The sequence below is a fragment of the Hippopotamus amphibius genome, chromosome 15 (genome assembly GCF_030028045.1).
Source record: "Hippopotamus amphibius kiboko isolate mHipAmp2 chromosome 15, mHipAmp2.hap2, whole genome shotgun sequence".
NCBI lineage: Eukaryota > Metazoa > Chordata > Mammalia > Artiodactyla > Hippopotamidae > Hippopotamus > Hippopotamus amphibius.
In genome coordinates this window covers 44,163,970-44,178,480 of record NC_080200.1, presented here as the reverse complement: position 1 = coordinate 44,178,480, position 14,511 = coordinate 44,163,970, and the positions used below count along the sequence as shown (strand labels likewise).

Below are 14,511 nucleotides of genomic sequence, written 5' to 3'. Positions count from 1 at the left end.
AAACCAAGGAACAAACAAAACCCGGAGAGAGACAGCCGAGTCCATCCCAAGTCCAAGAGCTGGTTAACAAATATGCAAAACAGGACCAGAACCTGCTAGCTTCTAGGGCTAGAACTACTCCTTGGGAGTGTCATGTAAGTATCAAAGAGCTGACACATGTGAAGGGAGTGTGGCAGCACTGAGAGCTTCTGCAGTTCCAGGGCTGGCTCAGAGCAGGCTCTGGGACCGAGGAGGCGGGCCTGGCCCACAGCACAGGAGGGGCAGGCAGGGCAGGGGGACAGAAAGGAGGATGGAACTTCTCACCCAACACCAGTGATGGCTCTCAATCTAGTAAACGCTCAACAAACAGATGAGGAAGAACGCCTTATACACACCATCTCACCCAGGCCAGCCTGCTTATCCTCAATGGGAGGAAGAAAGAAGCCTTTACTCTTTCATGGTTTCACTGAACTCAGATCCCTTCCAGCGACAAAATAATACAACTCTCATTTTATACATCCCCACAAAAGCAAGGAGGCAGTGATATGTAATTTCGGGGATTAAAAAATCTCTTTCACTTTACTCACCCTATAGGGCTCCTACCCTATTTTATTTTTTGTCATTTTATCACCTCCTAAAATTTTCAATCTTCATGTGGTTATTAGTTTCCCACCACCAACCAACCGCCCACAAACACACACACACTGACCAAACAAAAGTAAGTGTTCCACGTTTTATCAACCACACCAAATACAGTATTGTAAATTGTGCTTTAATTTCTGCAATCAGATATGATGCAGTGAAATACAAGTATAAACCTTCATTGTACATCCAGAAAATAAAAAGCACATTTATATAGATTTAATCCAACAGCTTATTCCCTTAAAAAAAAAAAAAGGTTTGAATGTAATTAAAGCTAATTTATCTTCAGTGTAAAAACTTGGAGGTATAAACAAACTCAAGATATTATATACAGGAAATTAATGTACATTTCCAAACGTGCACAGTGCAGCTTTTTAGACAAAGGAAATGGTCTCATTTCAGCTTTTACTGTTAAGCAAAATCCACATCTCAATCTTGAATAAAAAAGTCACAATATATAAACCTACTGAGAATCCTGTACACAAATACAACTTCATAGAAATCTGATTTCAAATATAAATACATAAACTGTCATGACCTTACATGTTACAACAGCTTATTTTTCTATTGTAACTTCATTTTAAAAAATCATAGAAAAATATTTCAATGCACATTCAACTGCTACGACAGGGGCCATGACCTTGTGCCTTTAGACCATACTTTATGGAGTGTAAAGCATCACACCGGGCGTTTTTGGAATGAAAATTACTAAGATCTTAAGTCCGAAGAGGCTGCTGTAGAACTATTCCCATTATAACATGGTAACAAAACTAGTTAGCTCCATAGTGTATCTGGGAGGCAGTGGGGCAGGGAAGGGAGGTTAGTGCTAGTTTAAGAAGGCCTATGGAACGTACGAGAAGGTAGCCAATGAACTAGGGTCATTTTAAAATCCCCACTGCAAGCCTAACACTGACCTCACTAGTGAGGCTCTTAAGGCAACCAAGACCGGGCATGTGTGCATGAATCCTGCCCTCCCCTCAACCTCCACCCTCTGAACAGACCAACAGGGCCCAAGCATCGACACAGTGTGGGGAGGACCACAAAGCAATTTCTTGTGTGTACAAAGGACCACTCAGTGCAAACTGAGAAACTCCTCTTTGTCAATAGTTTCAAAATTTCTTACTGCCCTTGAGCAACTGAAAGTTCTTCTAAACAGGTAATACTCAAATTGGGATCTATACTGGAGAACAAATGGATATAAAAGGCAGGCTTTTGATAGGAAACATTCTGATGTGAGATAATTTGTTCCCCCTTCCTCTTGTGGAATTGAACAGGGTTCCATGGAGAATGAAAAAACTGGTCCTTACAAAGTGTACTTTCCCTCATTTCAAAAATATATATCATTTAGACAGCAGGTCCAGGAAGGCTACCAGGCATAGTCAAGTTTCTTCTATGGCTTTTTATATCACTGAGGTACTGTGTGATCACCATCACTTCTGCTATTTATGCTTGACCGCTTCCCTAGGAAAGCCACCTTCAACGGCGATCCTACTCATCAGTCTGTAAGGTAACAGAATCTGGGCATCACAGACGTCCTGAAGCCTCGGCGTGCTGTGAGAAAAAGGCAGAGCAACCGCTTTCAAACACTGTGCGCCTCCGGAAGAACGGATGCTCCTCTGGGCAAACCAAAGAGATTCCCCCAGTTTAACCAACAAGTTTAGCAGCAAGGTCCTGGGATGACGTGCACCAAGGCGGGCAGTGTGGAGGGACGGTGGCGAGTGGTACGAAGCAGAGGGGCGAGACCCGTAGCTGTCGGTCCACGAGCCAGTCCCCCGCCCCCACATAGAGTGACACAGTCTGAGGTGGGCTGGAAACGCCAGGATGGTGACACGCGCGGCAAGAGGATGTAGAAAGGAAAAAGGCTGCGGTTTGGGAATGAAGGCCATACATCTTAATACCTCTATTCGAATCTCTCAACTCACCAGACGCACATCACATAAAGCTGAACTTGCGCCGAACCGAGATGGCCTAGGGAGACACTTACTATTCCTGACGACTGGAAGTCACGTTGGCGCACGGAAGATCTGAAGACAGTATGGAGTCCACGCATGTCCTACCAAAGCCCTTTCTAAGTAGTAAACCAGCTACTGCAGGGTCTGTACAACACTAACGCAGAAGACACCAGCCACAGCTGTATTATGGGTCAAGCAGTAACTCCTTTCAATTAGTAATACTAGAGATACGGTTTCGATTGCATAGTCTTTCAGAAGCATGGGGGAAAAACACGAGAACCAGCTCTTTTCCTGAAGGCCCAAGCCTCCTCCCAGCAGGCAGCTTCAGTGCGCCACACGGATGCGGAGAGCAGACGTGTCTGACTCCTGTCCCACCCTGCGACAGTCCCCTCTTACCGCCACTCGCAGACCAGTCACACATCCCCTAGATCCACAAACTCATCTTCGCGCTTGGCCAAGTCTTCCTCATCTCCCAGAGCTTTCCACCCGCTGGTGGGCAGGACTGGCTTGGAGGAATGGCGCTGCAGCAGCGCAAAGGGGAATAAGGAGGACAGGCGGGCCGAGGTCCTCAGCAGAGAGGCAGCCTCCGCCTGGAGGGCCTCCTGGCCGTGGTGTCTCTCCTCCATTTTCTGCTCCAAGCGTTGGACTTCCTCTCTCATCTCCAAGAGTTTGTTCATGGTGGCCACTCTGCCACCGCCCACAATCTGGGCCTCTGGAATCCACCGCAAGTAGCGCTGGGCCCAGACTTTGATCTCTGGCCCCTCGATGTGAGGCAGCAGCAGCCCGTGGTAGCTGGGGGGCTTGCTGTGCCAGCTGTCGTAGAACTCCCGGAAGTTGTCCTGCAGCTCCTCAGAGGAATTAATCAGTTTGCTAATTCTCTTGCCCAGAAGGTTTTTAATTAAATGATCTGTTTCTTCCCTGAAAAATCCTCTTTTGGGAGATGATTTAGATTGGGTGAGCGGCAAAGAAAGTTGTCGTTGATGCTTTGAGAGAGAACACAAATAAAAATCTCTGGTTAGGACTTCCTAGGTAGCACACTGGTTAAGAATCCGCTTGCCAATGCAGGGGACACGGATCCGAGCCCTGCTCTGGGAAGATTCCACAAGCCATGGAGCAACTAAGGCCGTGTGCCACAACTACTGAGCTTGTGTGCCACAACTACTGAGCTTGTGTGCCACAGCTATTGAAGCCCACGTGCCTAGAGCCCATGCTCCGCCACAAGAGAAGCCACTACAATGAGGAACCCGCGCACCACAATGACGCGTAGCCCTCGCTCTCAGCAACTAGAGGAAGCCCATGTGTAGCAACGAAGACCCAAAGCAGCCGATAAATAAAATAAATTTATAAAAAAAAAAATCTCTGGTTAGCCTGAGAGCACAGTGACAGTTGTTCCCATGAAAGCATAATCCTGCTTTAACAAGAGTCATGAGATAGCAGAACTGCCCTGTGCATGTAAATTCATTACAATGCTATCACATACAGAGAGAAAGCAGCGGGTGGCTGGGGGATTTGTGTTTATTCCACGACACACATGTCAAATGCACGCTGGGTTTATAAACAGTTGGGTGAAACCAGGTGTGGCATTAAGTTTGTGAAGAGCAAGCTTCAGTTAAGATGGGCTGATGATGACGTAGGGAAGTTTGAGGGGTGAGGCTTATTCATTTTTGAAGGGAGCAGAATGTTTCTTCTTCGAGAAGTTTAAGGTGTTCGCTTCCACAATATTCTGAACACCTGTGAGGAAGTGGTGCCGACAGCCTGAAGAGCCTGTCGCTCCAACAAAATAACCTGCTTAACTTGTAGGCTCTCGGGCATCCAGCGGGAGGTCAAGCCTAAGTCAAAAAGATTCTTTTGGACAAAGAAACAGATGAGAGCAAAAAGAACCTAAGGATGGCTAAGTGGGCCGGATGTTCTCGTCTGACGAGAGCTGCACAGAGTAGAAAATGCGAGAGCATTTACACTTTTGTTCTCCTTGGTAATTTCTACCTGCAGCCAAAGCCAGGTGCTGTGTTTTGAGATGGGCTGTCAAAGGTTGTGAAGATGCTAAAGACAGTTACAAGGGATCCCTGGTGCCCAAAGGTAAAGGTAAAAATCTGGGAAGAAGCTGTTTCTCCCCAACTCTCTTGCTCCTGAGGTGTCCATTTGAAATAAGAAGAGATAAAAGTTTTATTTTTGGGCTGGCCTCCTAACTCTCTAATATATTCCTACCAGTGGTTCTTCCTTGTAAGAAAAATATTTCCCTATTATGGAATGTAGAACAACAATAAAAATATAAAGTAGAAAGCAAAACCATTCACAATACCCCAAGTCAGAGATGAGCAGGATTTCTGACTTTCCATCTGGGGGCAGGAGAGCCAGAGATCAGGGGAAGCAGGTGCAAGCTAACAGCCATGAGTGGTCGCTGCCTGCTGGGTTCTGTGCTCAGTGCTTAACGTGCAACCACTTACCCAGTTCTCAAAGTCACTATTACTGCCCCATTTTACAGGTGAGAAAACTAAGGCAAAGAGGTTAAGTACACTGCAAAGGCCCCAGCTACCAAGTGCCAGACATGATTTCACACACAGACGGTCTGGCTCCAGCACCTGAACTCTTAACACAGCTCTTCTTGTCTTGGAAGCCACTCTCTCAAGCCCTAAGTGAGTGGAGCATTCCAGACGGGCCAGGTGTGAGCAGCACTGCTCCCCTGGAGCCTGGTCAAGGCCTGGGGGTGAGGCCAGGACTCCACACATGAGGGGACCCCGTGGTCTCGAGGGGTAACTCCCAGGGCAGCACACCGCACTGGTCGGCCCCAGCTCTTTGGTCCTTACAGAACCTCTCTAAGGCCACCTGTCCATTCAACAAGAGGCCCTAAGCCTGACACCTGGACTCCTCACCCAGGGGCTTCAAAGGTCCTCGCTGGCCCAGTGCCAGCTCTGCGTCAGCTAGTACAACCTGAGGTGCCCCAACCCTGCAGCCCAAGCCTCTCCCACTGGCCGGCTCCTGGAACCCAGGCCCTCTGCCCCCACCTACAAGGAGAAGGGACACTTAGAAAAACTGGGTCTGGCAGAGAAACAGACTCTAGTCTTACAAGGTGGAGCTTTCACGTCCTGCCTCCCGCCCCTGCCGGCCCTCGCCCCTCCAGCCTGGGGCAGCTCTGTGATCCGGACCAGGCTGGACGCGTCCGTGCGGCCACCAGGGGGCAGAGCACACTGACAGTAACTGACCTCTGGCCAAGCTGTTCGGAAGCCCGGCGCAGCTCTGGCCCAGCAGACACGGAAGAGGCTGAACCGGGAGGGCGAACACCCAGCCTGCGCCTGAGGACCCTCGACAGGGCGAAGGAACAGCTCTAAGCTACCCAGCAGAGCCGGCACCTTCTGCGCGTGCTGGCTTCAGCTCACCCGGGTCCCCAAACCCCTTTAGAATGGCCCCACCTCCCACACCAGGGCTGGCAGGGCTCCTGGAGCCCCGCAGAACTGCGGGATGAGGATGGTGGTGGAGAAGGCAGGGACACGTGTTGCGTTGTGGCGGACCACCACTGACCACCCCGCTCTCCCCTCCGTGGGGTCTCCAGGGGCGGGGATGGGGTGGGGGGTGGTCCTGGTCCAGGTCAGGGGTCCGAACAGGAAATGCCATGTAAATCACACATCACCTAGGGAATGTCGGGGTTTTAATAACTAGTAAAACCAGGAACAAATATCTGAAGGGAAACCCAAGCAGTTTGATGTTCGTATTTACAGCCCAGGTCTGCAGACAACAGCCCGTGGGCCCAACCTGGCCTGGTGCCTGCTTTTGTAAACACTGGGACACAGCCAGGCCCACAGGCTTACGTGGTGTCTGCGGCTGTTTTCGAGCTCCCGTAGGACGGGGGGAGTTGCGCCCGAGACTCTGTGGCCCCTGACAGAACACGTTCGTCGCACACAGCACTTTTAGCATGAAGAGAGGCCTTGCTGTTGAAGACGTGAACAGGTACAGACGGCGTAAAGCCCACACCATGATCAGCGTTCCCTCGACTCCACTAACCACGCTCGGGCAGGGCGAGAGGCTCGACTCCGGGCAGCACCCCAGTGACACTCAGCCAGTGGCCACGTCTCACCAGGACAGACGCGGATCTGCTGAAGGCAAAGGGTTCCCAGGGGCCCTGACAACCTGCCCGTCACAATCCTGACTCCGTGGACTGTGTCCGGAACCCACGTGTAACTTTTCTCCTCACAGGCCTGGGGATCTCTGCGCAGAGGAAGGGGGTTATACATGTATGTGCACATCTTACTTTGAAATGCGTGCCTCTCCGCTGGCCTTTGTCCAGTTTTGGCTTTTCCACGTAAAGAGGGTTTCTGAGCAACGTCTGTGCTTTGGGTTCAAACTGCACAGACCAGTCCCACACGGTGAGCAGATTCAAAGGCTTGCTCTGTGTATCCTGGCTTTCCCTGCCCTGCCAAAACAAGCACAGGTCAGCACGTTTCCAGGGAGGGCGGAGGAGAGCAAACACGGTGCTGAGACGGGCCCCGGGAAGGCGCGCCCGGCCTGCCCTGAGACCCGGCCTTCGGCAGTGGCTGCTCGCCACGCTCATGGCTTCAGGTGGGGAGGGGGCAGGCCGCGTGCAGCCGCTGTGCGGGGCACGCTCACTTTTTCCAATGTACCTCGGGAGAAACTGAGGCTCGGAAAGCGGAAGCGGACCGCCTGAGGTCACGAAGCTGGTGAGGAGCGCAGCTGTGTGCCTGGGGGCCCTGGGCTCTGTGTCCCACTTTCTGTGGGAGGTGGTAAAATCCCCCTGGGGGGCCAGCTCCAGCAAACCCTGAGGCCCCCGGAAGGCTGGTCAGAGCACCCACGGGGCAGAGTTAAAGCCCCGGGAACATGCCTCGGGGGAGACTAAAGATGGTTAAAATGGAAAGTGAAAGCCTAGCGCCCCTGCTCTGTCTCCACTCTCCTCAGACTCACTCCAGGCACTGGGCAAATGGAAGAGAAGGCGTCTGACCTGCTCACAAAGACAGCTTTTAATCGGCTCCATGCCCAGCCCCTCAGGCACACAGGGCGCACGAGGACTAAATATCAATACCTGGACGCACTCAGGACAGGGCCCAGCACAGAATCAGTGTTCCAAAAAAGTCATTTTTATCATCAATTTTCTTGCATTCTACTTGTGAGACACGGCTTCTTCAATACACAGGTTCCTAAGAGGGACTCTTACCATGTTCGTATCTTTTTGATGAGGCGAGTTGAAGAAGAAGGTGCTAAAAATAGGTATGTACAGACTATCTGACAACACGGTGAGGTACGTCTCCGTGAACTCAAACGCTGGGGGATGCTGGTGCACCAGCTGCCACACACAGTCTAAGAAGAGCAGGAACACGGGAACCTACGTGAAAACAAGACACGCGTGACTGAGGGGCACAGATGGTCCAAAGCCAGTGGTCCCGGGTTCGGGGGCAGCCACCTCGACAGCTGGGGCATAACCTCTCCTGGGCACTATATTCTCTGGGAACACATTCCAGGCAATTCCCGATCCCAACTCCATCCCATTCCCAGCAATAAACACATTCAACGGAAACCGGGACTTGGCAGTTCCTCTCTGTGTGAAAGACACTCCCAAGATGAAGTACGTAAAGCCTCCCTGTCAACCAGGACCGACAGACGAGCACTTGCAATTGGTCCTGATGACAGGGAACACTGACTCTGAACCTCGGCAAGTGAAATGCTGTTCCCCACAGAGGAATTCTGCTCTTCTCATTAGCAGCACTGTATTACAAAAAGCGCTACTCGATTACTTCAAATTTTGTGCATACTATCCCTTCTCCACTCCGCAATGAGGGCCCAGAGAGAAAGAGGATGGGAGAGGAGGCAGAAGCAGCAAAAACGAGTTTCTAACATTTTTCACAAACGCGTAGTTTTTTTTAAGCGATGGCCTCTTTTATTCGCTTCAGAGGCAAGCCCTTTATCAGTAGAGATGAGAGTTCTCGAGGGCACTTGTCATTCCCAAGGGCTCCTCCTCGAGTCACCAGTGACCCTGTCAAGCGGACAAGACAAGCCGGGTCACGGTCTCTCCGTTCCCGAGCCTGGCTCACAGCTCCTGAGGGGCGGGAGCTGGCAATCCCGCCGTTGAATCAACGTCCAGGGAAGCATCGATTACATCACAAGCCAGACCACCCAGCTTCCCGTCAGAACTCCAGTATGTCGACAGTGAGATACCAAGAAAGGTCTGCGTGGCAACTCTATGTCACACCTCATTTCATGTTCATAGCACTAAATAGAGCGGAAAATGTTTGAACTTCACTGTACAGTCAGGGAAATGGGCTCAGAAAGTACGGATGTCTCCTCCCAGCACTGGGTGAACAGACGGGACCTGCTCTCGGGCTCTTTCCCCACTAGAAACAGTGCCTATCAGCCCCCCTTTCTCAAGATAAACTATACGAGATATATGAAAACACACTGTTCCCCACACAGTGTCAGCTCTCTCTGCCCATCATGTTATTTGAGTCCCATCAACCTTTCAAATTAGTTTCTCAGAAAGTCAAGGTCCCTTCCAAGAGTAAAAGATGGTGATGTCCATTCAGCCTGATGGGACACAGATGAGTACAGACCAGGCCTGAAAGAAACTGCAGGTCTAGCGAGAGGGGCCTGGGTCTCCCAGGACCCACCAAGAGCCACGGCTCTGTTTCCACAGCCGCTATGTCAAGCTGTCCGGCACCACTGACAGACGTGCTTATTATCTGGGGTAAGAAAAACCACCAGTCGCCCTGATAGCATATGTTAGCTCTGCAGGTGATTTAATTAAAGTTCACCTGTTTCCATTTTTCCTTCCACAGTCATGAGTAATACAGCCAAAGGAGTCTGCACAGCTGTAACCTAGACAAGTGACCCCAATGTGGGTAACTAACTGCACTGTAATGCCGATTCTCCAGTGCTTGCATTCGGAGGCCCAGGCCTTCAGCTACTGGGGCGAAGGCCCTGGTAATGGGTAGCATTCACGTAACCCTGTGCTTTCTTTTGAAAGGGTTTATTGTAAGGATATTTTACTTTGTTTTACTATGTATTTTCTGTAGGAAACTTATACCCTAAATATTCTTTTTTTTTTTTTAATTTTATATTTATGTATTTATTTTATTTATTGTCTGCATTGGGTCTTCACTGCTGCACATGGGCTTTCTCTAGTTTCTGTAAGCGGGGGCTACTCTTCATTTTGGTGCATGGGCTCCTCATTGTAGTGGCTTCTCTTGTTGCAGAGCACAGGCTCTAGGCACGTGGGCTCCAATAGTTGCGGCACATGGGCTCAATAGTTGTGGCCCACGGGCTCTAGAGCACAGGCTCAATAGTTGTGGCGCACGGGCTCAGTTGCTCCACGGCATGTGGGATCCTCCCGGAGCAGGGCCCGAACCCATGTCTCCCGCACTGGCAGGCAGACTCTTAACCACTGCGCCACCTAGGAAGTCCTATTCATTTTTCTGCCAAGGCTAACTGATCAGACATTGTGGGAGTCTCTCTCACGGAGTTCATTTTTATTTAGGTTTTACAAATCAATATTACTTCCACCATGAAATATAATACACCCTTGGGGTACACAACTGCGAAGACTCTGAACACACTTGTTAATGAATATCCCTTTCCCCTGGGAAGGGTTTCAGTCGTGTTTCAAGCACTGAAAGTCATCCAGCAGTGAACTGACCTCGGCCTTCCTGACAAGCCCCTGAGGCGCGCACTTTGCAGGCAGCAACCCTCCATCCGAAGACAGAGATGGGGCTCTGCCTCCCTGCGGCAGCCCGGGTCTTCATGAGCACACTCACCTCCTCCTTGTCGCTCTGACGGAGATGGTTGCAGCGATCCAGGAAGCAGTGCCCGCCCATGACCCACTCCTTTTGGACAAGGCTCTGGAAACCGAAGCTGGTTCGACAGTGGGGATCCGTCATCACTTGCACCAGGGAGGAAACGAGGCAGCAGAGGTCGGACGCGTTCTCCTCTGGGGTGCGGGTGCCCAGCAGCGGCGCAGAGAGGAAGGAGGGGACCAAGCGTTAAAAAGCCGCAGAGGGCTCGCACGGCACACGCGACGGCAGCGGCCCCCACACCGGCGACTACCACTGACGGTCAGGCGCTAATTCCCGAAAGGCCAGGACCAGTGGGGAAAAGAGGTAGCTTTCAGATTGAGAGACAAACTGCTTCTAGCCTGGCTGGCACCGGTTCTAGCACACATATGGGCACCAAAGATGGACTTGTCACTGATGAACAGACTAACAGCAGCACGGCAAACCCACAGTCAGCACACGGAGTCCAGGTGCGCCACACGACGAGGGCACAACCATATACACCACGGTGCTTGCTGGGCTCCACAGACCAAGCTCAAAACCCTTTCCCTGGGTGCGCCAGGGTCTCCAGCACTGAACGCACGGCTCCAAGGCTCAGCTGCTCCTCAGCCTCCTTTCCTCCACTACTTCTGCTTCGGAGAAAGGGTAACATTTCTGGATTGCACCAAAATGCTCTCTGATTCTCAGGCCCACGGCTCTTTGCATTTCCGTCTGAGAGCACAGAGGGGCCTGCTTGCCCCTGCCTATAGAGGAGAACCTCTCCTTGGTAAGTATAAGCCACGTGCCCACCCTTGGAGACGTAGTACATGATGAAAACTCTGCTCACATCCTTGTTCACCACCCGTGACTCAAAGCAAATAAAAACATCCATCTATATCCGTGCAATTGTCTTAGAGCTTTAAGGTCCTAAAAGGTAAGGTCTACATCCCTGTGGTTTCTACTTTACAAAAAGAAGTGCAACTCAAGTTGCCATTTTAAAACGTCCATGAGGACAATGGTGCTGGCAGTAGCGGGGTTACAGAAATCCCGGGATGAGTTCTAAGCAGGGAGGTGTTCACACTGTTACACTCTCCTTCTGATCCCGGGGTCATGAGGCACTACAGGGCCAGGCTTCCCTGTGCTCCTACCTCTCCTCCGGGAAACAAGCCACAAACTATGGAAACACAGGGGTTCAGAAGAAACAGATTTTTATACGTCTTCCTTGTGCTATCACCTTTTGAAACAAGTTTCATTTCTTAAGAGAATCTTCCTCCTTGCGTATGAATGGTGTTAACAGGACACCTGCGAATCCGAGGAAGAGCGACTGGAGGATGAGATCTCAGGGGAGACACAACTCAGCAGCCCATCAGGGAGTGAGGGACAGTTCAGCCTCACCCAGGAAAGATTCCCATTCCACTTTACGCAGCTCTGGGATTGGTACAGTCTGGCCCTGGGTACTTGCACCTCCCAGCCCCCCAGTCTTTATCCCCCCTTTTCCCCAGTTACTCAGTACTCTGTTCTGCCACTGTCAATTAGATCTTTTTCAATAACACCCTTAGGCCTGCTCGCGCAAACTCAATAGGTTGTAAACTTCTAAAAGGCAGAAGCGTAGAGCTCTGTACATGAGAGGTGCTCAGTGAATGTATTAAAATTTAAGTCAGAGGGTATGGAGGCCACAGGCAGACACATTTCCAGTCTGCTCACAGAAGCTGAATCCCAGCAGTCATGGAGAGTGTCAGAAAAATGATAGAAGTCTGAGGGTATGAAAGCATGAGACAGTCTACTTAATGTAAAGCATGGGGCTATAAGAAACTTTAAATATTCAGAACAGCAGGCACAGTATTTTAGCTCAGATCCAACCAATTCCAGCAACAATCTTTGTTGCATAGGTTGCATAAGGTTTACACTTCTTTTGCACATTCTGGGTGTGTACAGCCTGTCCGCACGTAGAGCAAGTTAAGTCCACTGAGGAAAAGGAAATTGTGGACCACAAAGTTTCTATGGCAACTGCACAAAGTCGTCAGACACAAAGATGTAAAAATAACAATTAAACCATCTATGAGTCTCTTTATACAAAAAAGGTCACCCAAAGATTTTAATGTTAACTGAGTTAACATAAAATAAAACTTCGAAACATCAGGAAATGTGAGCTTTGGTAAAGATACCAAACAATTCCTTCTTGGGCTGCGAACAGGTCTGCCAAGTTCCGAGTGAAAGAATTTAAACTATAGCAATGAAATAAAGAGCAAAGGATTTCAAGGTCAGGGAAAAGAGACTGGGGAGGATTTCTACACTAGCTCACTCCTTTCACAAGTCACTTCCATCAATTTCCATACACAGAATAGAATCCCAAGTAAAGGAAAAAGGAAACCACCCTTTGTGCTTTAAATATATTACCTAAAAGAAGAACATTCATGTTTTGGGCTTCTAGACATTCTATAATCTCTATTGCTTTTTTCAGGCAGCGTCTACATAGGAGAGAGACAAGAAAGACATCAGTTCTTGAGCTTGGTATCATGAACAATAAGATATTTACAGGCAGTCTGACTTGATCTTCAGTTTTCTATCTCATTTACTGTTTCATGCTAAAATTCTCCAGAAAAGAAAGAAATTATTATTTACACTATTCAGATACTGCAAGTACCTCATCTGCTTATTAGAAACTTAAAATTTTCAGAAGGGATTTCCAAAACTGACGTACAAATATGGCTAGGTGATTCCTAAACTAGAAATGCTTATTGTAAATTCATGCCTGAGTGTGTTGGTGAGTCCTAGTAAGACCCAGAAACGCCCGCATCTGCAGGCTGTGCTGCAGGTCAACTTTGTTAATTCAAGGTCCCACTGGCTAAAGGTGCTGGCTTGGCTGGAAAGGCCCCGTACACCCGAAATCCCTTAGTCTCTCCAGACACACTATTCCCTTCGAGACTGTTGCCACTGTCCGCAGCTCTGCCTTCTGGGCTGATAACCCTGCCACAGCGGTGCCTCCCCAGGCGCTTCATCTAGTTATAGATGCTCACCTTCTCTACCCACCCCACGGAGAAAAAGGTCCTCTTCTTTTATAACATTTTCGCAATAGCTGCAATTATACATTCAAATTAAGGGACGTGCAGCAGGCGCCTCCAAACCTATTTGTTAAAAAGCATTTGGAGGCCTGTGGCTCCTCTGCACAAACTCCCAGGCAGATGTGAGAGGGAACACGGAGTGAGGAGAAGGAGAGGAGCCTTGTCTTTCCTCAGATGTGCCCTGGTGTCAGAGCTGTTCTCTCCCCTGCCCTCACCCCGTCATCATTTCTGCTCTGTGCCTCTCTTTGCCCCCTCCTCTCTTTAAGGGCAGCAGAGAGAAGCTAGTCAAAATATGAAGTAGGAAAGGGAATAAAACTCTGTTCTCTCAGAATCTCTACTTAACTCCAAGATGGAAAATGACTAACTGGCATTAATTACAGCAAAAAAAATTTTTAATAGGTAAGAGACATATAAGACACAGAATTCTTCTACAAAGGTATTCAGTCAAAACTCAGCATCCAGGAATTCCCTGGAGGTCTAGAGGTTAGGACTCTGCAGCTTTACTGCAAGGGTAAGGGTTCAATCCCTGGTTGCGGCAAAAAAAAAAAAAAAAAAAAAAAAAAAACCACACACAGACATAGAAAACTGAGCATCCCGCCCCTTCTCAGTCCCCGCTTCCTCCCTGGAGGTGCGCGCTGCCGCGCTATTAGAATGCAGGGTTGCCACGCCCCCTGTTTGGTATCCTTCCCTAGTCTATAGTCTAGGGAGCAGACCTCTCTGTGTGGGCAGGTAGCATGTCTGTAAATTCTAATCAGACGCGTGCAGAAATAATAATATCGAATGTAAAATCCAGCCGAGCCCTGAACAGAACATGTGATCTCAGAATATCTGACCGTGAAACAGACAACAGTTAAATTATTTGTCAGTCTGCTTTACTGTTTGGCTTAGAGAACTGTGAAATCCATGAGCAAAACAATGTCTCGGAATACCTGATTATGTCAAGCCAGCTGCTGCTTTCCAACAGGGAAAACCATTTTATATCTGTGTCCCAAAATTCGGTACTATTATCTGAAAAAAAGGAAAAAGAGTAAAGAAGTCAGGCATTGTTTGCTGACGTGCCTGCTGTAAAACCCGTGCTGTTCAGAGGCGCAGCCCCCTGACGAGGCTGTGAATCCAGCATTTCAAACCTTC

The 14,511-nt window shown here is 49.4% G+C and overlaps 1 protein-coding gene across 2 annotated transcripts in view; it reads right to left on the bottom strand.

Annotated features, from left to right (window-relative positions):
* Nucleotides 1-715: 715 nt before the first annotated feature.
* Nucleotides 716-14,511, bottom strand: part of MTMR12 (myotubularin related protein 12) — a 64,070-nt gene continuing 50,274 nt past the window's right edge. For both annotated transcript variants that reach the window (XM_057709641.1, XM_057709642.1), the window contains 6 exons: nt 14,310-14,388; nt 12,716-12,786; nt 10,325-10,497; nt 7,735-7,902; nt 6,817-6,978; nt 716-3,556 (listed from right to left, as the gene is read on the bottom strand). In XM_057709641.1, coding sequence (XP_057565624.1) covers nt 2,987-3,556; nt 6,817-6,978; nt 7,735-7,902; nt 10,325-10,497; nt 12,716-12,786; nt 14,310-14,388 — 1,223 coding nt within the window. In that variant the 3' untranslated portion in view covers nt 716-2,986. The remainder of the gene's footprint in view (nt 3,557-6,816; nt 6,979-7,734; nt 7,903-10,324; nt 10,498-12,715; nt 12,787-14,309; nt 14,389-14,511) is intronic.